General features: G+C 42.8%; 1 protein-coding gene and 1 pseudogene across 1 annotated transcript in view; one reads left to right on the forward strand and one right to left on the reverse strand.

Moving 5' to 3' along the window:
* The window catches only part of ADAMTS9 (ADAM metallopeptidase with thrombospondin type 1 motif, 9), a 211816-nt gene that overhangs the window by 181904 nt on the left and 1967 nt on the right, over positions 1–27945 (reverse strand). Inside the window, exon 3 of the mRNA XM_006893839.1 lies at positions 24508–24670. Coding sequence (XP_006893901.1) covers positions 24508–24670 — 163 coding nt within the window. The remainder of the gene's footprint in view (positions 1–24507; positions 24671–27945) is intronic.
* On the forward strand, positions 17505–17858 carry LOC102861078 (annotated as a pseudogene).

A 27945-nucleotide genomic window follows, 5' to 3' on the forward strand; every position in this document is an offset into this window, starting at 1 on the left:
CGAGTCAAGCACGACTTACAGTGACCCTATGAACAAAAGACCTGATTTCCCCAAACAAAATAAATCTATTTTAGAAGGAATTCTCCTCTCTGCTTTGTTTTATTTATTTTTTGAAAATACATTTCTTTTCATCCTCACTCCTTCCCTTGTTTCTCTCTGACCACAGAAGACTATTTTAGAGTTTGATGGACACTCTTTTGTTTGTATGTGCTTTTGTTTAACATGTCTTGGTTTTATATGCATGCATTTTTAATTATGTAAATACGATGTGTCAAATAACTCATTCTTGTTTTGTTTTTAAGGTTACTGTTACTGAGTACCCGTCACTGTGAGTTCTTGTGCTAACTCTGCTGTAAGGCTGACCTCATTGGATCCTGATTACTTTTTGAGGTAAAAATCATTATTTTCCCCACTTTACAGATAAGAAAACTGAGAGAATGAAAGCCAAAGACACACCCCCTCATCCCAAAGCTGGTAAGTAGCCAAATCTATAAAGAACTTCTAAATTCCCCAAATGGACCCCAAAGCTTTCAACAGCTTCACAACTAAATGAAACTTTCTAACCTACATCCAAGATCCATTCTATTTTCCTTTTCCACACTGAAGAGAGATGAGTAAATATTGTATTCACAGCATAAGAAAGGCCGCTCTCCTGCCTAATATGAATTAACTCGGTCCTTGGGATGCCATGCCTACTGGTAGACTCTTGTGTTAACTCTGTCCTTGAGACGCCATGTCCACTGGTAGACTCTTGTGCAGGGCGCTCTGTCTCCCTCATGGCCATTGAGTTAGAACTGACTCACACTGGAGCCGCTGGTGGATTCGCACTGCCAGTCATCCATCAAATTATGGGTTTTAATGGCTTGACTCTGCCATCAGAGCTCACTGGTAGAAGTTGTTATGTGCCATTAAGTCATTGGAACCAACTCATAACTGACCCGCTAGCAGGTTTTCAGAGGCTGTAAACCTCATGAGAGGTTACTGCTCCTCTTTCGCTGCTGCTGAACTTAAACTGTCTACCTTTGGGTGGGAAGTGCATTCCTTACACTAGGCCCCAGATCCGCCTACTGCTACTGTAAGATCTACTGTAGTACCATCATCATAGCTGCAGACCACCAACAACTCTGACCCCTCCTCCCCCAGGGAAAACAAAGGGGATTCTAACTGCCTCAGTCCGGCAAGAATTCAAACTAATGAAAGATAGTTAGACAGACATGTAAGATATTGCAATAGGTCAGTAGTTTTCAAAGTGTTTCTACAAACAGCAGCTTGGTTTGGATTAATGTTATTATAACTCATGGACGGAATGATTTATTTTTAAAAAGAATTCCCTTTGATAAATTCACTCATTCATTCCTTAATGTAATTTCTTATTGAGCACCTGCACAGTCAGACACAAGCTCAACAGCCTCATCCTTCAGGGCTAACAAGATGTCCTCAGACCAGACCACGTGAGGGGCTTCACCCCTCCTACGCTGTTACATCACCTTGTTGGTGGGCGCTGTGGGCTTCTCACTGTGTTCCCCCAGGGCCCAGATAATACTGAACACACTCAGTAAATAACTGTGGGAGGGAAGAGGGTAAGCAGGGAGGGGAAGAGGCTAAATACAGCCAGTCTCTGCTCTCATAGAGCTTCCACCCTGGACAAGCAGCGAATAAATGACCAGTGAGCATGAAAAGACACGGTCACCTCAGGACTGGTTCCCGTAGCTGATGACATGCAAGGTGGTTGTTGAGCACCATTGGGTCAGAACTGACTCACAGCTGACCCTCCAGAGGGTTTTCAGAAACAGTAAATTGCATCGTAAGAGATTATCTAACTTTCTCCAGTGGATAAACTGGTGGGTTTGAACTGTGTACGTTTGGGTTGGCAGCACAACTCCTTACAGATAAGACACTCCTGACATACAAAGCTGACTTTGGACTCTCTCTGCTCCTCTTCGTTGTAGTCAGACCTAACACGGTCATTAATGGGGACTGCTCTGGGACTCACTCAATAAAGCTTTGAGACAGAACTCAGCAGGACAACAGAAATAAAGTGTTCTGGGATCAGAGGGAGATGGATAAACAAGGACAATGTGGAAAAAGAAAGAAAGATAAAATAATACCCCCACCCCGAACAACCATAAACCTAATGAATGTTCCAGTAATAAAGAACAATGTGTTTCCAGAAACTGGGTGGAGAATGCCCTCCAGGGAACCATTCCGTGGGTATAATGCTTTGGTGTGACTGAGGGCTCATCAAGGCTTAATTATTTTTTAAAAAGGTCCTTAATTTGCCAGCATCAGACACAACCATGAACCCCTGTCTACTCAGAAGGATATTGTACCCAAACACCTCTCTCAAAAACTGTGGATGACTCACGGTGACCCCACGGTGTCAGAGCAGACCTGCGAGTCACAGAATGTTGAATAGTTGATATCTAGGCAACAGGCTACCAGCTCTTTCTCCCAAGTCATCTCTGGGTGGACTCAAACCCCCGACCTTTGGGTTAGTAGCTTGACTATAGCACTGGTTCAGTGACCACAGGAAACAAACACAAAGAGCAGAGGTCAGAGTGACTTTTCTGTGGTTAAGAATCCTTTCGGAGCGGCCTGAACCTTCATGAACATCATTTCCCTGAGAGAGGTTTCCAGAACATTAGTCCCATAAGGTATTTCCAACAACAAACCAAGCAGGTTTTGTAAATTACTACCTAACTTGGGAGGGACTGGAGAGCATTATGTGAAATGAACTAACTCAGTCTCATAAAGACAAATACAGTATAGAACCATTATTGTGGACCGATTATGAGGATCCAAGGTGGTGAGGGGGGAGCAGAGGGGTGCCGATGGGCACAGTGCGGGGGCTTAATCATAGGGTCTCACAATTTGATAGGTGCAGAGAGGGGTGGGTAAAAGAAGGAGGAAAGATCCAGTGTGAAAAACAATGTATACGAATTTTGTTAAGTAAACCAGTATAAAATTAAAACAACAAAAACACCCCAAAACAACAACAAACAACAAATCAAGCAGGCTGGCAAAACACTTTACACCATGCTCAATCCAGGACTTTCTCAAGACACGTTAACATTTTAAAAGCTCTGAGCAGCTTTTCAGTAGAGATCAATTTGCATTTGTTTAACCACTTCATTGCCAAATTTACATGTTGGGCGGCTACTTGAGAGATCAGTAGCTTGAATCCACTAGTGGCCCTCCAGGGGCTAGGAGAGGGTGGGGGAGGTGAGGAAGCAGTCTCTCAGGCTAAGATTTACAGTCTCTCAAATACAAAAGAGGATTGCCATAGGTGAGAATCTATTTGACAGCAGTAGACTTGTTAGTGAATAAGAATCAGCTGATCCCAGGAAATATGATGTGAGTGTGTGTGTTTGTGTGTGTGTGCGCGTGTGTGTGCGCGTGTGTGTGTGTGTGTGTGAGAGAGAGAGAGAGAGAGAAGTCATAGAGAACTAGAAGTTTGATGAATTGATAGGTTTTCCTCTAAGGAAAAGAAGGATTTGTCACTGGCAAAGGAGGGGACATTAGAAAAACTTCATGGCAGTGAAGATGGTGGTGGGAGGTATGGTCATCACATTTTATGGATTGAATTTTATTTCCATAAAGCGATGTTGAAGTTCTAGGTCCCAGTACCTGTGAAGGACACCTTGTTGGGACGTTGTTGTTAGGTGCTGTAAAACTGAGTAAGACTCATAGCAACGCTGTGAACAACAGATCTGACTCTGGTCTCATCCCCACAATCTCTGACACACTCAATCCCATTGCAGCAGTCACTGTGTAAATCTACTTGTTTTGAGGGTCTTCCTCTTCTTCACTGTTCCTCCAACTTCCTAAGCATAATAACCTCCCCTCACTGCACCTTCTCCAAGACATAGCTGTTTGTTCTTTAGGCAGTCCGTGGGATATTCAGTACTCTTTCCAACAACACAGCTCAAAGGCATTAATTCTTTTGTCATCCTTATTCACTGTTATGAATTCTCAAGAGTCAATGGTAATGAAGGAAGAAGTTCAAGCTGCACTGAAGGCATTGGAGAATGTTGGGAAATAGAACCTTTAAAGGCGTTATCCATTAGTATAAAGTTATATGGGAGGAGGGTCGGTCCTGAACCAATATTTAAAATAAAATTTAGAAAGACACAGACTTGAGGTGAATTCCAATGTAGCTTTGAGTCAAGAAATACCTGGGGCTACCAGAAGCTAAGGGCAACAAGAAAGGCTCTTCCCTTCTCACGTGCCCTGCCCTCATCAAGTAAACACCACACTACACTGATGGTGATTATATGGTTCTGGATAGGTGTTTACCTATGTGTCAGGCACCTGGCATGGGTTAGGCAGCATATTTTTCACAATACTGACATGGTAAGGGGCCATCATTCCTATTTTATAAGTAAGAAAACAAGAAGCAAGGCCACTAGAAACAAGTTGGGAGCTCTGGTGGCCTACTAGTAAGGAGCTGTGCTGGCAAGCCAAAGGCATGCGGTTCAAATCCACCAGTTGCTCAGGCAGAAGAAGACGGGTAATCTCCTCCCAAGTAATTTGCCTCTAAAAACCTCCTGGAGGGTCAGCTATGAGTTGGTTCTGACTTGAAGGTACATAGCAACAGAAATAAATTGGGAAAATATTTAAAGATTAATTAACTTGAAGAAACATAAAATGCTAAATGCACTCTGGTATACATTTCACAAAGGGACTTTCTGGTTTTATTATTAATAATCTACAAAATGTTGTTACTAAATGTCAGCACCACTGAGTTAACTGCGCCTTAGAGTGACACTGAGGGAAACCGTCCTGCTGTGTGTGGCCTCCATACTCATACTCAAGCCTGTTGTTCCAGGCACGGTGTCACTCCTTCTAGCTGAGGGTTTTCCTGGCCTTCCGTGGCCCTCCACCTTTCCCAGCATAATCTCAGTTGGCTCTCCAGACAACATGCCCAGAGTATGTGAGATGAAGTCTTTCAGTCCTTGCCTTTAAGTGTATCCTGCAAAATACACTTCAGAATGCGCCATTTCTAACTCACTCCCCTCTTTGCAGTACGGGCATTTACACCACCGTGGGCTTCCAGCTGTCCCAGGTCACAGTGCATCTGCTGTCCTGTCCCAAAGGCCTTTCCTCAGTCCTCTCTGCTTTACAGCTGGGGCATCTCCAGGGCCAGTGCTCTCCAGCAGAAATCAAACACTAGTCACACAGTCACACATGGAGCTGAAAATTTCTAGTAACCATGATTTTTTAAAAAGTAGATAGTAACAGATGAAATTAGTTTCAGTAATGGATTATATTTAACCCAATTGTGTCCAAAACACCATTTCCATACACAGCACTACCTCAGTAGCCTTATGGGTTATTGGTTACTGTATGGGATGGAGGGGTTTCTGAGGGGTAAATGGTGCATAGACTTAAGTGAAAGGTCAGCAGTTACAATCTACATTGAGATGCCTCAGAAGAAAGGCCTGGCAATCTACTTCCCAAAGGTCACCCTGCCACTGACAACTCCCGGGGAGCAGAGTTCTGCTCTGACACACACAGGAGGGCCCAGGAGTTGGAATGGACTCGGCAGCAACTGGTTTCATTTCTTCACTCTGAGATGGTATATTCTTGGCAATTGGTATTTGTGCATATGTACAGGAGACAATGTGATGTGGCAGATAAGCACTGGGGGTCGGGAGTCAGGGAGACGTGTGTTCAAATCCCAGCATCTCAGCAGTCAGCTGTATGTAATCTAGGATGTCAATTATGCCCTCAGTTCAACAGTGAAGACAAGTTAAGACTCCCAGTGCACAGGGCCATTAATTGTGTGTGTTATGAGGCAAGTTACATAATCTCTCTGCACCTCAACTTCTTCATCTATGAACTGGGGCTATTCCTCTCCAAAGGATGGCTAGGCACACAGTGTATAGTCCAGCAGTGCTGGAGCAATGCTGGGCACATAGTGAGCGTCAGAGGCCATTATCATCACCAGGAGGGCAGGGAGGATGGGCACCACTGAAAGATGCTTGGAGAGAGGTGGCTCCGGGCTTGCTGCGGGGATGGTGTCTGCTCTCTGACTTTTCACTGCAGCTCGAGGGTAGCCTGAGGCTGAATGCGAGGCCTTTGGGGGGCCCAGGTGTCACTCCACATCAGAGATTACTAGGCAGAGCTGGATTGGAGTTTTTGACAAAGGCTTCTAAGAGACTCAAAGGGAGACTGCCTCTCACATTTCTTGGGGGCACAAGTCTCCCAATTTACAGGCCACCAAGGACTTGTTGTTGGTGTTATGTGCCGTCCAGTCGCTTGTGACTCATAACGACCCTAGGTACAAGAGCCCTAAACCCTGTTTTTCCCTGTGCCAACCTTACTGTCTCTGACATACCTACTCCCATTATCCCAATTACTGAATCGTTCTAGTTCATCAAGGGTCCTCCTCTCTTGTGCTGTCCTTCCACTCTCCCAAGTATCATCCCTCTCCAAGCACTGGTTCCTCCTTGCAACATGTTCAAAGTATTTCAGATGAAGCTTCAGAATCCTTGCCTCAAAGGAACAGCCCGGTTTCACCCTCCCTAGGACAAACCTCTTTGTTCTCCTAGCAGTCCATGGTATAGTCAAAACTCTTTTCCGGCACCACAGCTCAAAGGCATCAATTCTCTTTCTATCATCCCTAGTCATTGTCCAGCTTTCTGATGCATAGCACACAACTGTGAAGATTATGGCCTGGATCAGGCAGACCTTAGTCTCCAGCCTGATGTCATTGTTCTTAAGTACCCTGGAAAGGCCCCTGACAGCTGACTTTCCCAATGCAATTTGTCTCTTGATTTCCTGATTTCTGGTACCAAGAATATTGATTGTGGAGCCAAGCAAACTAAAATTGTTAGCAATCTCAATCTCCTCATCATCCATTATGATACTGTCAATTGGGCCAGTGGTGAAAATCTTTTTTTCTTGGTGTTGAGCTTCAATCTAGCTTTTGAAAGATCTTTAAATTATCCATAGAGCCCAAATGAACACTGTATAATGTATACATTATAATGAAAGTATAATGCGGGCATGTCTCCCATTCCTCTTAGAAGAATTACTAAACTCCTCTCTGTCTGTCCCATTGTCTTTCTGCTTCTCTCCTGTATGTACAAAAGTGCAAAATATGTAGTTGCAAAGACTTCTTCCTAAATGTTTTCACCCATCAATCCAGGGAGAACATGCCCACCACCATGTCCACTGTTTCGACACTTACAGGTGTACATCAAATAGAACTAGCAACAATAGTGCATTTTCTGTTGGCACAGAAAATGGATTCAAGAAAAATGGCCTCCCCAGGCCTTTCCTCCCTTGCTCTGTGCCTTGGACGAGCTCCGTGCTGCACTGACCATTCTGCTTTCTTGCTGTGTCATTCCATGACAACATGAACCCTGCAGCATGTGAGCGCATGTGACACACACAAAAAAGCCATGGATAGAATGAAGAGAGTGAAAACACAAGCTGCAGGCTGGAAACAAATATTTACAAGCTACAGACCTGATCAAGGGCTCATATAAAGATCAATCAAAACTCAATAGCAAGAAAGCAAGAATTTCATTAGAAAAAGGAGAAAAGATTTAAATTAACACTTCGTACATGGATGTCAAACATCTGCAAAGATGCTCTAAAGTATTAGTCATTAAAAGCCAAAACCAAACCTGTTGTCATCAAGTAACTTCTGACTCTGAGAAACCCTTCATCAGGTCTCCATGGCCGTAAATCCTTATAGGAGGACACTGCCCATCTTTCTTCTGCAGAACTGCTTGTGGATTACACTTGTTACACAGGACACCGTCAGAGATTGTTGTTGTTGTTGGGTACCATAGAGTTGGGATAGACCTATAGTTGAGCTTCCTGAGGGTTTCCAGGGGCAGTAACTGAAATGGGAGGAGACTGCCCAACTTTCTCCCAGGGAGCAGATGGTAAATTCAAACTGCATATGTCTACATTGGCAGTGCAATTCCTTACCACAGCTGTGTTAGCCACCAGAGCTCTCTTTATTAGTTATTAGGGAAATGCATATTAAAATCACATTGTAATAGTACTGTTAGGGAGCCTGCCAACTCAAAGGCAGGCAGTTTAAATCCACCAGCTGTTCTGGGGGAGAAAGATGGGCAATCTCCTCCTGTGTGATTTACAACCTCTGAAAACCTACTGGAGTTTGTTCCAACTTGGTGGCAATGAGTGAGCAAGTGTAAAACACCCTTCTTGTTTTTGTTGTGTATCATGGAGTTGGAACCGACATACAGCTGACCTCCAGTGGGTTTTCAGAGGCAATTAATTGCAAGGGAGGAGATTGCTCATATTCTCTTGCAGAGCAGCTGGTGGCCTTGAACCACGTCCCTTTGGGATTGTAGTGCAGCTTCTTGCCACTAGGCCACCAGAGCTCCAATACCCCTTTAGAAAGACTTAAAGGACACAAATGGGAAAATATTACTATTAAGTGCTGGTGAAGATTCAGAGAAACTGGAACTTTTATGCATTCCTGGTGGGACTGAAAAATAATAGACACTTTGCAAAATAGTTTGGTGGGGGCTGTTGTTAGGTGCCATCTTGTCGAGTATGGCTCAGAGTTTGGTAGCTAAAGTTAACATGTATTTAACATACAACCCAGCAATTCCACTCCTAGATAGTTAACCCAGAGATCTGACAATTTAGTGTTCATACAAAAATCTGTACACAACAAATACATAAAGTGGTTTTATCAGGATGCCCCAAACCTGGAGACCACCTAAGTGTCTCTCAGCCAGGTGTTAGAGAAATTAGTTGTGTACACATATAACGGACTATTATGAATAATTTTTAAAAGAGATTAGGCTTCAGGCGACATCATGAATCTCAAATGTACTGACTTTGTGAACTTATTCATGTGACTGATGTTCTAGAAAAGGTTGAGCTATAGGGACAGAAAAGAGATCAGTGGTTTCCAGGGGGTAGAAGGATTTAAGGGAGCTGTGGTAATACAGCCGGTAGGGCATTGTGCAGCTTACCTGGAGGTTGTCCCTCTCTGGTGGTTCAAATCCACCACCAGCTCCGAGGGAGAAAGATGGGCAATCTCATCCCATGTGATTTGGAAATCTGATGGAGGGATCAGCCATGAGTCATTTCCAACTTGACATCAGCTTTTTTAAATGAGAGGGATTGGCTTTAAAGTAGCCCAGGAACCATTCTGTTTCTTGACTACAAAAATTTACAGGACTAAATGCTAAAAAGGATGAATGTTACTACATACAAATGGAATCTTAATTTTTGAATGGAATGAAAACTTTGAGAAATACAACTAGAAAATAATCACATGTACCAAAACCCACATCAAACCTTCACAGAAACATTCTGAAGTCAATCACATCAGCTTGAACTTTTAGGCTTACCATATGTGCATATTACAATAACTGTAATTTCATATGAGAAATGATGATTTATGAAAGAAAAAATGTTCTGCTAAGGAGGGAGCTGTGCTGCCAACCAGAGGTCAGCACTTTCCTGGCAGTTCGAATCCATCAGCTGCACTTCTGATAAAGATGGGCAATCTCATCCCAAGCAGTTTACAGCCTCAGAAAATCTCCTTCCTGAAGGTCTAGCTGTGCTTAAGAACTATCTAGATATCAATACAGTTGAAGGTTGGTTTTGTCTTTGCCTATTTATTTTAGTAATTCTAATAACACATAAACCATTGCTATCAAGCTGATTGTGACTCACAGAGATTTTACAGAACAGGATAGAATCACTCATAGAATTTTATAGGATAAGATAGAACTGTCAAAGTTTACTAGGCTGTAGTCTAGATGGATTTCTGCACAGAGAACATAGTGAGTTAAAACTGTTGATCTTTCATTTAGTGATCACCAGGGCTCTCTCGATCACTTTGCAAGGTGGTTGGTTAGTCCATTGTGCCTTTACTCTTGGTACCACTCTGAGCTTGGGGGTTAGCTCTGCTTTTTCAGGAGCTGGTTCAGATCTCTGCAGCCTGGTCTTATGAAAATAAAGATGAATCAAAGGGCAAAGGAAGTGGAAAGGAAAAGGAAGAGTCATGAGGATCAAAACTAAACAAGAACAAAACCAGCAAATTTTTACAATGATGGCAAGAAAATGAAAAGTTTCTTAAGATGCAAAACCAACACAGACCTCCTTCAGAGCATGAGACAGAATGTCAAAGGCATTTGGGGGATGACCAGGGGAGTTTGAATATTAATTTTTTGATAGAGATGGAATTGTTGTTAATATTGTTCATCATGATAAATGATATCATTGTTATGTAAGAAAATGTCCTTATTCTTAGGAGATGGCTACTAAAGTATTTATAGAGGTGAACTGCCATAATCCTTCGAGATTGCTTCAAAATGTTTCAGTTAATAAGTGAGTCAGAAGTAAACTTAGAAAAATGTCAATAATTGTTAAACCTAGAGAATGCATTCGTGGTGGCTCATTTTACCACTGCTCCCACTTTTATGCATTCTTGATAATGTTTACAATAAAACGTATTGTTAAAAAGCAAGAGGAAGCATAAAACAAAACAAAAGGGGAAGAAGAATTCACCAGAAGCACGATAAAATATTATTTTAGAAAATGAACAGCTGAAGGAAGAAAACAGTTTCTTTTCATGATCCTTTATGATGTTATTAGAATATCAAGCCACTTATACCAAGGTTGAAATGAAGGACAGGGGGGGAAAAGGTAATGTATTCCTTTTATACAAATGCCACCAGGAAGGTAAACCTGAGGGAATAAAAAGTCAACTACTTACAGCCTTCATTTTCTAATAGTTGACAAAAGATTTTAGAGGTTGTTGCTTAACTGAATGTTGATTAGACAGAAATTCATTGAAGAAGTTAAACGTGGGAAAGGTGTAAAGATTGATTAGGATGAAGACCAAAAAGGGGTAAATGAGATAAAGTGAAAAAGATAAACCACAAGTGGCCAGAACAACGTTTTTAAAAATCTGTAATCTTTTCTGGGCCGGAAGGCCAGCTGTCTGCCTGAGGACAGATCTATTTACCTCTCTAAGCTCAGTGTGTTACCTGTAAATTGGGAGTAATGAGAGGACCTTTCGCCCAGCAGCTTTTGTGAAAGTAAATGAAATAATCACAGAAAATGCTTCTGTATCTCCTAGCACATAGGGCATCAAAACATTCATACTCACGGCTGTTAAATCCTGACCTTTGAGTGGGCTTCCTTCTGAGACTGTGAACCAAACAGGAAGAAGTCTCCCATCCTCTCCTGTGGGGCCCCTGATGGATTCAAACCCCGAGAAAGGTGAGGCCTTTGGATTAACAACATGGACTAGGCCACCAGGGCTCCCTGCACATGGTATGTGTTCCTCAAACGCTGCCTATTCTTATCTCCACAAGGCTGAATGTCGGAGGGGAAATTATCTGAGGACAGAAAGAGTGTGGTGAAAGGGGAGGCAGGCTGGTTCCTAAAATAAATCACTGCTTAGCCATCAACCACTGACCTGCGGGAGCCCAGGCAGTGAGAAGGCAGGGAAGCTCCATTACTGCCTAGAAGCCCACAACTGTTTTTAAAGCCTCCCTCAGAGTTCTCTTCAGTTCTGCCTCTCATTCCATTTGGGCCCAAATGGCAGGGCGGCTAATCTAATCAGCTAATCTCTGCTAAATTATTAATGGGATCCCGCAAGTTAATGTGTAACACGTTTACACTCCCACCTGGGCCTGCTGGAGGCACCAGACCTTCTTTAAAAGAATCATGGTGGGAATTCCCGGTACTAGGTAACTCGTCAAGTGAAATCACATTCCAGACAGGCATTAAAAATCCTGCCAGCCAAAGTAATACCCATATCAACGGGATAAACTCAATAAAGGGACAGACCATAGTCCATCCTAACAGGCCCTAATTAGAGGCTCACAGAGAGGCTGTGAGAGAAAAGTGTACTTATAGACTTTGTGACATTGGGTAAGCCAATTCTGTCGCCTTCTCTGTGCCCCGGGAACAGTATCTGTCCTGTGATTTGTGTTCAACAAGTGTCAGCCATCTTCAGTATCAATAAGAATCTGGAAATTAGAAGGCCATTAAAGATCATGCTCTTTAAATGTAATCTAAAAGAGTTTTCTAGAGGTCTTCAATTCCATTTAATCCATTGGGCAGCACCTTGGCATCAGATCTGGGTTCATGTTTCAATTGCCCACCCTCATTTACCAGCTGTGTCATTCTTTGCTAAGCCGTCTAACCTGAAGTTGTCTCAACTATGAAACAGAGGTAATGACATCTAAGCCATAATGCTGATAAAGCGATCATACATGACAATGCACGCTGTTGTGGTGCTTGTGAACTGTGTACTTTTGTGTTGGCAATACGATTTACCATGAAGACAGGAGAGCTTCTGGCAAACAGAAGGCCAACCGTGGGCCCTACAGACAAATGATGGCCTTAATTATCACCTTGTATTTCCCATCCTTTACTATCACAACAGCTTTGAGAATCCAACCAAAAAGAGATGTGTATGCCAGTGGGGGTGGCAGACAGAGTCCCCAGTGCCTAATGGAGAATACATCGTGGAAATCCTGGGGGTTCAGTCCCATGGCATTCTTCAAAGGTGAGGCAATTTGGTTGGACTGAGAAGAAACATCAACTTTGACTTAGTATGGGAGCCCCAAGGAAGCGGCCACAGGCAGCATTTTTATTTGTCTGGCCATGGCGACTGTCTTATCTCAAAAAGTGAATTTCAGGAAGCCATAAAAGACTCATCAGTGTCCACTCCTAAGCAAACAGATCCAAGAAGCACTTGGTACTGTTTCCTGGAGACATGGGGGACAAAAGAACTACCCCTTATCCCTATCTCTCTCTCTCTTTTTTTTTTATTTTAAACTGCATTTTCTAACTATACGAGAGGCATGGCAGAACAGATTTTTTAAACAGAAACATATAAAGGGTAAAAGTAAAGCTTGCCTTATCAAGGGGAAATTTATATTCTCACTCACATTGCCTGAGATTTTTTTCTTCATACACAAACACATACTTACATTTTCCTATCATCTTTTAAAGATGACACTATAGCATAATACTAGCTCATCACCAGTTTTGTTCTTTTCATTTTAACACATTCTGCCACATTTATTAATCAAAATATATTGTTCTTTGGAAGCCACCGAGTGCCCAAAGCTAAGAGCCATCTACCAACATCATCTACCAACATCCCAATAGCATCTAACAACAGCAATCCTCCCTTGATGGGAACCCAAGTTGTTTCCAGTCTGGAGCTGTAAAAAGCAATATTGTATGCTGTACTTTTCAAAAAACACTTTTGTCTAATTATTCAATATTTTCCCAAAGGTGGCACTGGTAGATCAATGAGTATAATTGTCAAATGCTTTAAGATACAAAACCCCCTTGGCCTTGCAGAGGTGAGGGAGGGATTCTAGTAACAGAGGAAACCACTGTCCATCTGGCTTGGGCAAACAAACCCAGCTTCTGTTAGCCTTCTCCCTGCATCTCTCTCTCACTCACCTACCAGGAAGCACGTCTATCTCACTGATAAGAACAGATAAATGCTCTTGTACAAAACTCAGGGTCAAATCAACTGTCTGTGAGACCAAACTTGGGGATTCATCTGGAAACACAATGTGAGGGATCCGCAGGAAGTGACTGGGGAAAACAATAAACTCTTAAGAATGGTTCCCATGAGCCTGTGAGTCTGCCATTTGGCCCTCCCGGTGTGCCGGGCAGGGGGCAGGCAGCGAGTCCACCCTCTATGTCAGAGGGCACTGCCTTCACTTGGAGATGCCATGGTGGTGGAGGTGGGGAGTGGAAAGCTTGCTCCTCTTCAGAATCCTGCTAACTTGTAAATAGGGGCGAGAACCCAGATATACTGAAATGTGGAACATTTAGTCCAAGCTCTGAGCTGCTTGAATCTACCAGCTGGCCTGTGGCAGGAAGATGTGGTGGTTTGTGGCCATACGGTTTAGAGCCTTGAAAACCCAATGGGACAGTGCCCTCCAGGGTCACGAGGAGTCAGAATCACCCCACAGCAGAGGACTTGGTTTGGTGCACACTCAATTGGCCAAAATGTATGAACATGGTCTTAACCAGTGACAGCAAAACAGAAAACTCAGAGAGTTCAGCTACTGAGCAAAGATTAACTTGAAATAGAAATTGTAGATGGAGGTAGCTTTGAGTGGACAGAAAAGAATCCTGGCTCTGTTACTAGTTGGCCAAGTCCAACAAATCCAAGAGGCTCAAGGTTATGATCATGAGCTTTGTAACCTTGAGCAGGTCAACTGTGTGGACCTCTCTGTTCCTCAGTTTGCCAATCTGCAAAATGGAGACTTAAAGAAAGGATTAAACTATATCCACCACATAAAGCCATTGGGGGTGGGTGCCGAATAATACCCGCTCAATCAGTGTTAACCACCATTAGCATTGTTCGGGGACTGGATGGAAGTCAAAGGAGTTGCTCTAAAACTTAAGGAATACTTTCCAAGATGATAGCTTTTATTTGTGTTAAAAAAACCCAAAAGCTGGAGGAGGGATTGCATACCAATGAAAGAGTTCTTCTTTTACTTTTCAAGGAGAAGAGCAAATTGGGGGGGGGCGGGGGAGGGCAGGGAGAAAAGTGCAACAATGAATGACCCTAAGTCTCTGTAAACTTTCATTAAAATTAATTTAAAAAAATTTGAAAAACCTAAAACCCAAAATCTGAGTGGGAACCGAACCATAGGTGACCCCTCCTTGGGTTTCTAAGACCGTAACTCACACAGTGGGAGGCTCTTCATCTCTCTGTTGAGGAGCCCCCAGTGGATTTGAACCATTAGAGGGAGAGCCTTTCGGTTAGCAATGCAATTCGCTAGGGACCAAACCCTCAACAGTTCCTGTTTACGGTTTAGGGAACCTTACTAGCCTTGAGCTTTGATGGTCCCCGTTTTCTTTCCTTCGTAAAGGTATTTAATTTGCTATTTTAGTGTTCTTATACGCACATAAGGGAGCTCTGGTGGCCTAGTGGGTAAGGAGTTGCCCTGCCCAATCCAAAGCATGATGTTCAAATCCACCAGCTGTTTCACAGACGAAAGATGGGCAAGCTCCTCCCATGCAATTTGTAGCCTCCTAAAAACACACCGAAGGGTCAACTATAAGTCGGTGCCACCTAGAGCATAAAGAGCTTGAGGGTTTTAAATGTAGGAAATACTCAGTAATTTTCTGCCATTTGCTAATCACTACCCTGGGATTTTGATTATTTTGTAGACCTTTAGTCCTGCCGCTGGCAACCTTTGAAAGTCTGTGCTCTTTTTATCCAGCCTCTGAAATAAGCCTGGGGTTGCATGATGAACTGGAATAAGGAAGGCTTCTGGTTTTATCCTCATGGTACAGAGCAATTGCAGAATAAATATTTGATGGTAGAATGAGTCAATGCATGCCTGAATGAATCAATGAAGTCTTAGTCCTCTTTCTAAACTCATAAAGTTTTCACTACATTAGATTCTGTCTGTACATGCATTTTTAATATAAACTCACTCAGAACCTTTCTTTTAAAAAATGAATCACCCCAGTAAGAATAGCAAAATTTAACAGAACAGCAAACAACAAATGCTGGTGAGGTTGTGGAGAAACTGGAACCCTTATTCACTGTTGGTGGGAGTGTAAAATGGTGCAACCACTATGGAAGGCAGTATGGAGCTTTCTCAAAAAATTGCAACTAGAAATACCATTTGACCCAGCAATTCCACTACTTGGAATATACCCCCCAAAAATCATAACAGCCACCCAAGTAGATATATGCACACCCATGTTTATCGCAGCTTTGTTCACAATAGCAAAGAGTTGGAAACAACCTAAGTGCCTATCAACAAATGAATGGATAGAGAAGCTGTGGTATATTCATGAAATGAAATACTACACTGCATTGAAAAACAAGGAACTCCTGCAATATTATTCAAAATGGGTGACCCTGGAGGACATTATGCTGAGTGAAATATCTCAGATATAGAAGAACAAATACTGAAGGCGGGGGGAATTTAAAAAAAGAGGACAAATACTATATAGTGCCACTGTTGTAAGACTGACATAGGGGATGGGGCGAGACTGAGAAAGATGGGATAAATTATGTATACTGCACTGAAACAGATGAGAGAGAGAACTGTTTGAAAGGGATATATGATTAGGTATTATTGCCATGACAGGAGTCCAGAACAAAGGCTGCATAGTGGAGTGGACTTGGGGGGAGGGATTGTATGACAATGAAAGAATTTTTCTTTTAATTTTCAAAGAGAAGAACGAACTGGAGGGGAGGAGTGGGCAGGGAGAAAAGTGCAACAATGAATGAATGGAAATCCAAAATCTCTGTAAATTTTCATTAAAATTAATAATAATAATAATGAAAAAAATTTAAAAAGTGAATCAGATAAATATCAAGAATCGGAAACGAGCAAGAATTCTATTCAATCTTTATGTCACAGTATACGTTGGCCTGGCCTTCACAGACACCTAGAATCTAATAACTAGGTTACAACTGGGTGTGTCAAGGGTACATTTACTCTGAAAGGTCTTCCAGGGGCCTGTTCTAGTAATTGGTATGCCTAGATCTGAAGAGCTGGTGTCAGATACACAGGTGAGACCTTTGTGGGTAAGTAACTTAATGTGGAGACATTCTGGTTTCCTCTGGTCCATCCAGAACTGTGCAGCTAGCCCGAGGGTAGCACCTCTCTGATGGCTCAAATCCACCAGCAGCTCAGAGGGAAAAAGATGGCAACGTTCCTCCTCTGCCATTTAGAGGCTGTGGGACAACCCACTGGAAGGTTCTGATTTGATGGCAAAGAGTTTGAGGTTTCCTTCATCTGTAAAGAATTAGAGTGATGTAGTTGACTGTTAACGTCCCCTCCAACTCAATGACTCTATCATCTTGTGGAAAGAGGAGAGACAAAAAGGACTGATGTGGTCTTATCACGCCTAAGACAAGCTAACAGCAAGTGGCAAGAGCTTAGTGACTTGTGCAGTCTGAAATTGATAGAATATGCAATCAAAATCCATTAGTAATTACTGGTGATTAAAAAGCAAAAGTTGGAAAGGACTAGTAATTTGAAAACATGGCCTGGGGGACAGAAAAGATGCCATATAAATTGCATGACAGAATTTTGCAAGACCAACAAATGACTCATTGGAAATACCTTTTTTCAACAACATAAACAGTGACTCTGTATGTAAATCTTGCCAGATGGAATACATGAAAATCTTATCAACTACATCTGTGGAGAAGCTCAATACCATCAGTCAAAACAAAGTCATGGACTGACTGTGGAACAGACAATTAATTGCCCACATGCAAGTTTAAGTTAAAGCTGGAGAAAATGAAGTAGGCCTAAGAGAGGCTGAATTAAGAGATCATATCAAGAATAGATTTGAGCCACTGAAGTAATGATGAAAACCAGACAAGCTGTGGGATTGACATCAAGGACATGATACAAAGAAAGCAAAAGGCCACTTGAAGAGTCGTCTTTGCACACGAGTGCTTTCTTTCTTTCTCCCCAGCCATTCTGTCGGCAGCTGTAGGTGGAAGCCCGGCCCACGCCTAAGGCGAGGACATGGTAGCTGCAAAAAAGACGAAAAAGTCCCTGGAGTCGATCAATACTAGGCTCCAACTTATGAAAAGTTGGAAATAGGTGCTGGGGAACGAGCCGACTCTGAAGATGATCAGGCAAGGAAAAGCCAAGTTGGTCATCCTTGCCAACAACTGCACAGCCTTGAGGAAATCTGAACTTGAGTACTACGCCATGCTGGCCAAAACTGGTGTCCATCGCTACAGTGGCAATAACATCGAACTGGGCACAGCATGCGGAAAACACTACAGAGAACACACATTGGCTATTCTGCTATCATTAGCTTCTGATATCATGAGAAGCATGTCAGAACAGACTGGTGAAAAACAAATCACATAATACTTTCCTTCAATAAAATTGGCCAGAGTTTGTTTAAAGAGAGAGAGAGAGAGAGCACGCAAGCAGGCAAAAGGCCATTAAAAAGACAGGAAAGAAAGGAAAGCCAAATTGGAAGAGACTCTGAAACTTGCTCTCAAGTGCGTGGAAGAAATGATGAAGATAAATGGAAGATTTCAAAGAGTGGCTTGAGAAGACACAGGATTATAATTAAAAACGCATGGATCTGGAGGGGGGGGGAACCAAAGACAAACAAACACATAGCATATTCCAAGATGAAAGACTAAAAGGTTAAAGCTCGAGTGACAGTAGTAAAAACACTATGCATAAAATATTGAAAGATTCAGGAAACATCAAAAGAAGATGGAAGAAAAAAATTAAAGAAGATGGAAGAAACATACAGTGTTAGTGTACCACAAAGAACTGGATGACGTTCAACCATTTCCGTAGGCAGCATGTGATAAGAACCAGTGATACTGCAGTCTAAGCTGCAGCAGAGACAATAGTAAAAAACAAGGCTCCAGGAATTGACAGAGTCACACAGATTGAGTCGTTTCTATAAACAGATGCAATAATGGCAGCATTCACTCAGCTAAGCCAAGCAATTCAGCGAGCTGGCCAAGACTCAAAGAGATTCACACACATGCCCATTTCAAACAAAGGTGATACAATAGAAGGTGGAAATGATCATAAAATACTAGTATCACAGGGAAGTAAATCTTTGCTGAAATAACTTGAAAAGAAAAACATCCTGTCGCAGCAGTTTATGGGCAGAGAATTTCCAGAAATGAATGTCAATGGAATAAGGGATGTCATTGCTGAGGTCAAATAGATCTTGGTTCAAAGAGGAGAGTATCAGGAAGATGTTTGTGTGTGTTTTATTGACCATGCGAAGGCCTTCAACTATGCTGACCATAACACATCGCAACACTACCAAAATTGGACTACACTGTAAATGGACAACCCGGGGTGGTATTTTGTGCAACAGGTAACAATGCAAATAAACGAAACTGAGAACGCTTAATCATGGTAAACAAAACCTGTATGCAAAATAAGAAGCAGTTACTCCAACAAAACAAGAAGGTGCATCAAGGATGCATCCTCTCACGATACTTCTATAATCTATATGCAGAGCAAACAATCTGTGAAACTATCTATATGAAGAAGAATGAGACCTCAGGACTGGATGAGGACATACTAGCAATCTGTGGTTTGCAGGTGACACACGCTTGCTGAAATAAAAACAGAACTTGAAACAGAAAAACTATAGCCTTTAGTATGGATTATACATAAGAAAACAAAACCTCTCTCAAATGTGCCAATAAGCAATATCATGATAAACGAAGAGAAAAATTGACGTTGTCAAGTATACCACAGGTTGTTAATATGTCAAGAATCAAATTTCTGCCTGATGGAAGACTAAAGAATTGATGACTTTGGATTATGATGTTAACAAAACTCATTGCCGTCAAGTTGAGCTGCACTGCTAACCCCAAAGCAGTTCAAATCCACCAGTGGCTCCTAGGAAGCAAGCTGGGCGATCTCCTCCCAAGGGACTTAACAGGTTCGCAGAAACCATGCGAGGAGGGTAAGCAACGAGTTGATTCTGACTCAGTGACAAGTCTAATACACATTGATGCACTTCTGGCTGTCAGACCTGACTCACGGCTCCCCACTGAGTCTTCCGGAGGCTGTAAATGGCACAGTCAATTGTGTATCTTTCTCCTGAGGAGCCACTGGGGGATGTGACCTGCCAGAGAGGCACTGTCTTTGCAATTAACAGTGCAAATCCTTAATGACTATGGCACTTATTGTGGTACAGCCGAGCATTACTGTACTGTCGAGTGGGAACCAGCCTATAGCTGACCCTCCAGTGAGTTTTTAGAGGCTGTAAATCGCATGGAAAGAGACTGTCCAACCGTTGCCACCAGAGCCCCCTACACAGGCGCTAGAGATTCTTAATGTACTTTATAATTGGTGGAGTTCAGGGATTATTCCTATTTCGTAGCCATCTTTGTTAGCACAGTGGTGAGTGGTCCTCAGTAGACTAGGGTTCAATTCTCCGATGGGGAGATAGATGTCCTATTAAAGGCAGCTCTGCTGGCCTAATCTGTGGGTAACTCGCTGGTGCCTAAAATCTTCTGGTGGGAAATCTTCTCTCATGCACTTTACAGTCTCTTGATGACCTACTGAAGGGTCAATTAGGAGTCAATTCTGCCTCTACATCAATGAGTTGGAATGACAAAAAAAAAAAAGAAATATTTATCATGGACTGCCAGAAGAGTGACTAAATTTATCTTGGAAAAAAATACAATCAGAATGTTCCTCAGAAGCAAGGTTGGTAAGCCTGTGTCTCACGTCCTCTGGACATGTTATCTGGAGGGACTGACCTTTGAAGGATATAACACTGTAAAGCAGAGGGCTGGCAAAAGAGAGGCAGAGACTCAGTGGCTGTAAACAACAGGTTCAAGAGCAATAACGACTATGAGGTTGGTGGAGGATGGGATGGTGCTTTTCTCTTTTTGTTCTGTTCCATGACCACTGACAGCACCCCACAGCAGTGATAACCAGTGGCTGCTGCCTTCACTAGAATCACAGCAGTACCTCTCAACCCTTAGCTGAACATTTGAATCACCTGAAGCATCTGTTAAAATTCCTGCCAGCCTCATCCTCTCATCTGGGAGTAAGAGTTTTGTCTTGTTTGTCTTGTTTTCAGTAACTTAAGTGTGTATAATGTTCCCAGGGTACTTCCAAGATCCACTCTTGCCTAGAACCAATGGGAAAAGTCACTGATGCTGAGTGGACTTGATATGGTCCTTTCTGTATTTGGCAAAAGGCAGTATTCCCACCCACATCTCTGTTCACTCCTTGTTCAAAGGCTACCTGGTTCTGGAGATTTCCATGACCTGTTGGTCCATCCCTCTAATGGCTGCTGGTGAATTGTGCCATATTCCAAAGTTCTTTCCAACTGTTCTGAGCCTCCTGCATCTCAATTCAAAGAAGGGGTGCAGAAGCAGCTGGAAGAGAGAAACCAGAGTGGCAGAGTCCAGCAGCAACCTTTGGAAGAGCCAATCAAAACTGACTGATTGACCACGCAGGGTTAAGGAAGGCCACGCCATATGGTCATTGGCAGATGGAAACCAGGTGGAAAACTCAAAAATGGCATTGGTGATTTGGAACAAGTTAGTTAAAGATCCCATGATCAATAATGACTGGAATGCAAATTAGCTTCTTAGAAAAAAAAAATTAAATATCTTTCACTGTCTTCAAGTCTCACCGCTTTAAGAGTCCCTCTTCCTTAGATTTTTAAAAGAACCTGACCATACTTGTTCCCCAATATGAAATTATATATCCAATGTCTTGGCTACCAAATTTTAAAGAGTGAAGTCTTGCGGACTTTTTGAATGACAGGATTAAGTAAGATCTGTGTTCTTTCATATAGACATGTGCACAGAGAAAACAGGCCAAGGAATAAGATGGCAAGCCTGAGTTGAAGTTGTGGAGTAGATATTGGGTGAGTGACCTCATGTCTGTGTACCTCAGCTTCCTTATCAGGTATAAAGGAGATGAGAACGGGACCCATCATGGAGCTTTGTAATAAAATGAAATGAAGATGATTTTCTGTGTACACGACCAGCAGTATAAGATAATAATCATTCCATAAATTCTCATTTGGAGATATTTCCAAGTACATGCATATCACAAAGACTTACTGCTCAACTAAGTTAAGTATTGAAAATAATACTTGATTATCTTTGAAACATATCAATACAAGGTACATTGCAAAGTGAACTGGGGAAAAGGAGAGGGAGAGGGAGGGAAGAAAACGTGCAACAATGAATGAATAAAAAAAGGATGAGGAGAGGATGGAAGCAGAGGGGTGAGGATGGGCAGGGTTGGGGTGGGGGGAGGGGTGATTAATCATTGGTTCACACATTTGATGGGGGGGCGGGGTGAAGGAAATGGGAAAGATCCGGTGTGAAAAACTATGTATCCGAACTTTGTAAATAAACCAATATAAAATTGTAAAAAGTTGAAAACCCATCAAACGGCCTATTAATACAACAAAAGTGGAAGAGTAATCTATTTCTTACCATTCCTTCAAACCAGGTCATTCTGGCTCAATCCTCTGCTCAGAATTTGCCTACCTTAATAGCAAGAAGCTGTGCTGCAATCCCAAAGGTATGCAGTTTGAACCCACTTACTGCTCCACAGGAGAAGGATGGGTAGTCTCCTCCAGAGTGACCAACTGCCTCTGAAAACCCGCCGAGGGTCAGCTATGCATCACTTCTGATGCGCTGGTATACAACAACACCCTGACTATACTGAATCAGGAGCTACCTTTTCATTAGATTCTAGGGAGATCTTTATGTAGAAACAAGAATCTAGAAGAAGAGTCATAAGGATCACTGGAGAGCTCATTAAAAAGTAGATTCTGTTCAAATTCATCTAAAGAATAAATCAACATGTTTACTATGAGTAAAAAAAAAAGTAGATTCTGATTCAGAACATCTCAAATACAAAGTAAACTTAGTGGAATTCAATTTAATTTTTTTTTTTTAAAGTTAAGATCTCTTTCACTATTCCCAAGGCTTACCTACTTAAGGTTCTCTTTTACTTGGATTTTTACAGGACTTGACCATACCTCTCCTCTGACACAAAATCACATATCCAATGACTTGGGTGCTTAATCTGAAAAGGTAAAGCCTTGAGGACTTTTTGATTGACAGTAGTAAGTGAGATGGTTAGCCAGGGGTCAAGCTGGAATGATCTAGTTTGAAGCTCTGTCATATCTATTCTTAGATATATACAATGTGCACGTGCCAACTGGCAGATCACAAGGTAAAGTTCAACGGTCTAACAAATGTTTGATAAAATGTCTTGCCTATGAAACTTACTGGTGGCTGGGAGGCTGTATACCCTGTAATCTGCTGGAACTATTGCTTCTCAGTACACTCCCTTCTGAAGATAAACTACCTTCTGGCTCTTTAGAGAATCTGACAAGCTCACTTCCATCTAGCATTGTGGCAAGAACCCAGGGCTGGCATAGATAAAAGCCAGAAAGACCCGAGATGCTATATACTCTTAGGCAGGGTTAGTCTCATGTTATAAGCAGCCAATATTAAGTTTTACTTAAAACATTCACTTTAGATAATAATTCCAAATGGGACTAGAGGATTATACTCTGCCAGACTCGAACAACCTCATATAGTTATAAAACGAACGGAACTGCCATTTCAAAGCATTTTAGGAATCCTCCTTTTGCTCTTAAAATGTGTTCTTATATGGAGATTTCAAAAACACTGAGAAGCTATGATATTTGAAAAAACAACTTTTCTTTTTTTTTTTTTTTTTTTTTTGAGAAGGCAAAGGATCCAGAGAAAGATAAAGTTTTAGGGACCAGAAGTTAAGGGTTTTTTAAAGGAATATTTCAACAAACACCCTATGAGATAAGGCCAAATTGAGTGACAATTTGCAATGATAGGGTCTCAGCAGCTAGAGAATAACCAGGCTTCAAGACAGTGAAGGGCTCTGACAAGACAGCTGGCCGGTAAATATAGACAGACAGAAGCCACCCAGGTTACCGGGAAGGACATATCCTCAACAAAGGCCAAACATGTTTGCATAAAGCCATGAGGAACGTACACGGGGCAGACAAAAGTCTCGTGGAGAAAGTGTAAGAATTTGAGTGAAAACTGACAGTACAACCTTCATGTCCATTCTCCTCCTCCCTAATGCCAAAGAACATTATCAATTAAACCAACACTGGCTGGTTGACACACTGAAATTGATAGGGAAAATTCCAATAAATACACAGAAGTTTTTGTGAATTATTATTTGGGAAGTGGGAGGGACCGCGAAAGAGAGGAAGACCCTTTGCCATATGGATTGATGCAGTGACTGTAGCACTCCGCTTGAGAGTGTGAGAAAGCGTGAGGATGGCACAGGCTAGGACAGGGTTCAGACGTATTGTTTATAGGGCCGCTAAGAGTTGCACTCAACTCAAAGATACCTAACAACAACAGCAACAACAACAAAATAGTCTCGTTTAAAAAAAGGGAAAAAAATTCCAACATAAACAATAATGAAAACAAAACACAAAGGAGATATTAAAACATCAGGAGAAAAGAAGCAATTAAATGAAATGCCCTTAAAATAGTCTGTAGATTTTACTCAAGCTTAATTGGAAGCAGGAGTGGCATCCATTTCGTAAACAACATGCCTCTGGACACTCTATGAACTTTGAAAAATGACAAGAGTTATAGAAACGCTTCAGGACTTTTGTTCATAGGGTCGCTATGAGTCGTGCTCGACTCAACGGCAATCAACAACAACAATCCAAAATGTCAGCAACTTCAACAAAAGCTGCAGCTTTGTTTTTAGTGTGCTTAAAGTTGCTGCTTTTTGAGTTCGAATCCCAGCTCGGTCACAGAGCTGTTGTAACCTTAGATAAGCGACTAGATCTCTCTTTAACTTCCACATCTGTGCAATGTGGGTGTATGTATACCTACCTCACACACAAACTCAATAGAAGACAATGTACACAGCAGTGCTCAGATGATGGTAAAGAGTGACATCTGTAGTATGATCAAGAATCAGTCACACCGAGCAAGGGTAGAGGAGTGTGGCCTCGGCTTAAAGAAGCAAATACCTGATGTGTCACACGCGTGCCTTCCTGCTGAGGGCTCCCTCTGGGGGGTGCTGCGCCTATAAATAATGTGGGGCTTGTTTTGTTCCTCTTCATCCGCTTCGTCATCAATGGACAGTAGTGGTTCAATAAAATAATCCCCATCATGGGACCGGAATGTGCCCAGCTGCAAATGAAGACAGATGAGGGACAGGATTAAAATAGCTCGGCAATTGGAAGCGAGAGAACAAGTAGAGAGGGTACCAGTGACCCAGCTTTCTCACAGTGCCACTTAAAAGGAAAATGCTTGCCCACTTAGTGCGGAGGGGAACTCTTTTTATTCTCTGCCTTATCGGTGATTTCAATAGCTGCTATCCAAATTCATCTCTCTAAGAAGCAGCTCCTGGCACTCAAGTTCTATCATGATCATTTCCACAGGCTGCTGATAGAAAGCATTTCTGAGTGTTAAGAGAAAGTCTAGAAAATTTGGGAAGATTATGAGCTCTGGGGGTGGGGGTGGGGGATTAAACCCTAGATGTCCTCTCAGTTCACACTGATGGAGCGTATGTCGACCACAATGAATCCAAGGTGGTGCCATTAACAACTATGCCACTTTCAACCTTATCCACACATTCCTTTTGCAACATGGGAACGATGGTGTATGAGGCTGGGAAGTGGACAGTTGTAGGTTCCAGCCTTACTACCGATCTTGCCCACATATCTTCTGCTAGTTTTTTGTTTGTTTGTTTTTTTACCACTCTGAATTTCAGCTTTTGTATGTATTAACTTGATAGGAAACTACTGTAGAGAGTTATTCTTCACCTGTGAAGAATACTGGGGCTGTCACAAGCTGCAGAAAAACTCATAAACCTGTGTTGGCAGAAACACAGTCAAAATGCTCCTTAGAAGTGAGGATGGGGAGGATGGGGGAGTTTGTGTCCCACCCTTTGGGCATGTCATCAGGGTGGTTGTCCCTGGAAAAGGACAGCATGCGTGGTAAAACAGAACGTCAATGAAACAAACATAGGAAGGCCCTCAAAGAGATAGCTTGACAGTGTCCGCAATGATCCTCAAACACAGCAACATCATGAGGATGGTGAAAAAGCAGGCAGTGTTCTGTTCTGTGGTACCTGGATCACAAGAGCCAGAAGTGACCAGAAAGCACTAACACAACAACAAGGGCTTACTGTCCAAAGAAAATGAAGTCACATTTGCAAAGTTCTTAGCAAAGTGCATCCCACCTAGAAAAAATAAAAGTCCATTGCCACTGAGCCAATTCCTGTTGACTCAGAACATAGTTGCTGAACCTGACTTACCTTTCCATGGTTAATACCACAAATATTAACACGAGGAACACTAATACTTATTACAGTCAACTCTGTTCCAACTCATAGTGCCTCTATAGCAGGTTTTGAAGACTGTAAATTATAGCAAGGAGATTGCCCATCTTCCTATTATGTGCAGCTGGAGGGTTTGAACGGCCAGAGCTGCACGGCCTTTGGGTTCACAGTTCAATTTGCTAAAGACTCTGCCACCAGAGCTGCCTTTCTTGGTTACAGTGACTATTCAGATGTATGTCCCAAACAACTACAATATACAATAAAGCTACAATGTATGAAAGAAAGGAATTGATACCACCACTGCTATCAGTGAGGGAAACAGAACATGTAAACTCAGAACTCAAACAAAAGAGACACCATAGAAAGCATCATGAGAGAGAGAGACAGACAAACCTGTGAAAGGGAGGGAAGGCATTCATTTGAAGGGCGAGGAAAAGACCTCCCAAGGAAGAAGACATGCTATATGAGTTACACTTACAAAGAAAGGTGGGGTTTGAGATGCAAAGTTGGATGAAAAGACCAACTAAAGCCAAAGAAGCAGAGGCAATGACAAAGGATTGCAATGAAAAGGATTCCAGGGAAAGGAACATAAAACAGATTGCCTGAATACAGGATTTGTGAAGCCAACATTGAAAGATGGGAAAGGATGTGTGTGAGAGTTATGTAGTCAATGATCTTATATACCAGATGGAGCTTACGCTTATTCCCGAGGCAGTTAGGAGCTGTGTCAAAACGTATGCGCCCAATGAGTTCCTGTCACCATAAACTGCTAAGAGTGTGTGGCCTGGTTGGGGAGAAAGGACAGATGGAAATATTGGCTGGACATCAGTCCTGATGAGAGAGACAGATACAAGTAAAGAGGGCTCGATTTAAGGCAGGGATGTTACAAATAAGTGATTGCCACCGTTTAAGATGGAACTCGCAAAGTTGGTAGTCTTGGCACTGGGGCATTGGCATGACCTATTCTATAGAATGGAAAGATTTCCTGCTACAGACCTTGCAAGGGAAAGTCCTTGGAAGAAAGATTCCTTAAGGAAGACAAAGAGGTGGGACTTTTAGAGCTGTATTCACAGTTGAGGATATACACAGCATGATCTTTACATGTCAGACCCTCTTGTTTCACTCCCTCCCAAAAGAAAAAGATGCAGATTACCAACTAACTGCAATTTAGATAAGTCTTTAGGGACCAGGCAGTTGTTTCAGAAGCCTTGACCCTCAGGTGCCAATCAGACCACATGCGCGTAACCCTTTAAAAAAATCACCAATGAAAATGAAGGTTTTGAGCAGCCAAATATTTATACAATTGCAGGGACCGCTCAGATTCCGGAGGCGGGGAGGGAGGAGGGGCAAATACTGTTTACAAACTTGACGTACACACCGCGCTATCTGCCTATGATCCTGGAATTGGGGGCTACTCTCTTAGTGTCTGGGGTTCACTGATGAACTGAATCGAGGCCCCTGACTTCTGTCCACCCGGGCCTTTACCTTCCGAACAATGGAAAGCATTCCAGCTCTCAGGCCCTGGGTCTCGGGGCAGAGATGACGATGACTCACCGCAGCACCCCATCCCCCCCTTTGCCAAACTGTGGTCTCCGCCCACCCCTAACAATCTCGGCAGCGCGCTCTGGGAGCCACGGCTGGACGTGCTTTGCTGGGGGCCACCGGGCTTAGCCCCTTCCCTATCTCTCTGGAAGCCAATCCTCTCTTCCCGCCTTCCTACACTTGCCTAGGACCCCAGTAGGCCTCTCTGCGTCACAGCGGAGAAGGATGCCGCATCTCAGGGAGACAGTCTCAAGACCCAGGCATGGCAGCGCACAAAGCCCAGCGTCCTGGTAAGTGTCCAAACTATCCTTTACAAATGGGGACGGGAGGAGTGTGGGGGCTCAGAGAGAGAGGTTAGGGCACCACCAGGGAGCCCAATCTGAGACCCCCACTGCGCACACAGCGCTGTGCGTGGGGACCTTCTGACCCTGTGAAGTTCTGCGTCACATGCGCGTAGCTGAAACGCACGTCGCTTGGAGAAGTCAAGGACCACTCTCGGGGGGCCGGAATCTTACAGCGGACCCACAGATGCCAAGAGGACAGGGAATGAATGCCCTCTAAGAGGGTTAGGCGGGCAGGT

This window comes from Elephantulus edwardii, unplaced genomic scaffold (assembly GCF_000299155.1).
Source record: "Elephantulus edwardii isolate Elephantulus edwardi_28Jun2011 unplaced genomic scaffold, EleEdw1.0 scaffold00132, whole genome shotgun sequence".
Taxonomy (NCBI): domain Eukaryota; kingdom Metazoa; phylum Chordata; class Mammalia; order Macroscelidea; family Macroscelididae; genus Elephantulus; species Elephantulus edwardii.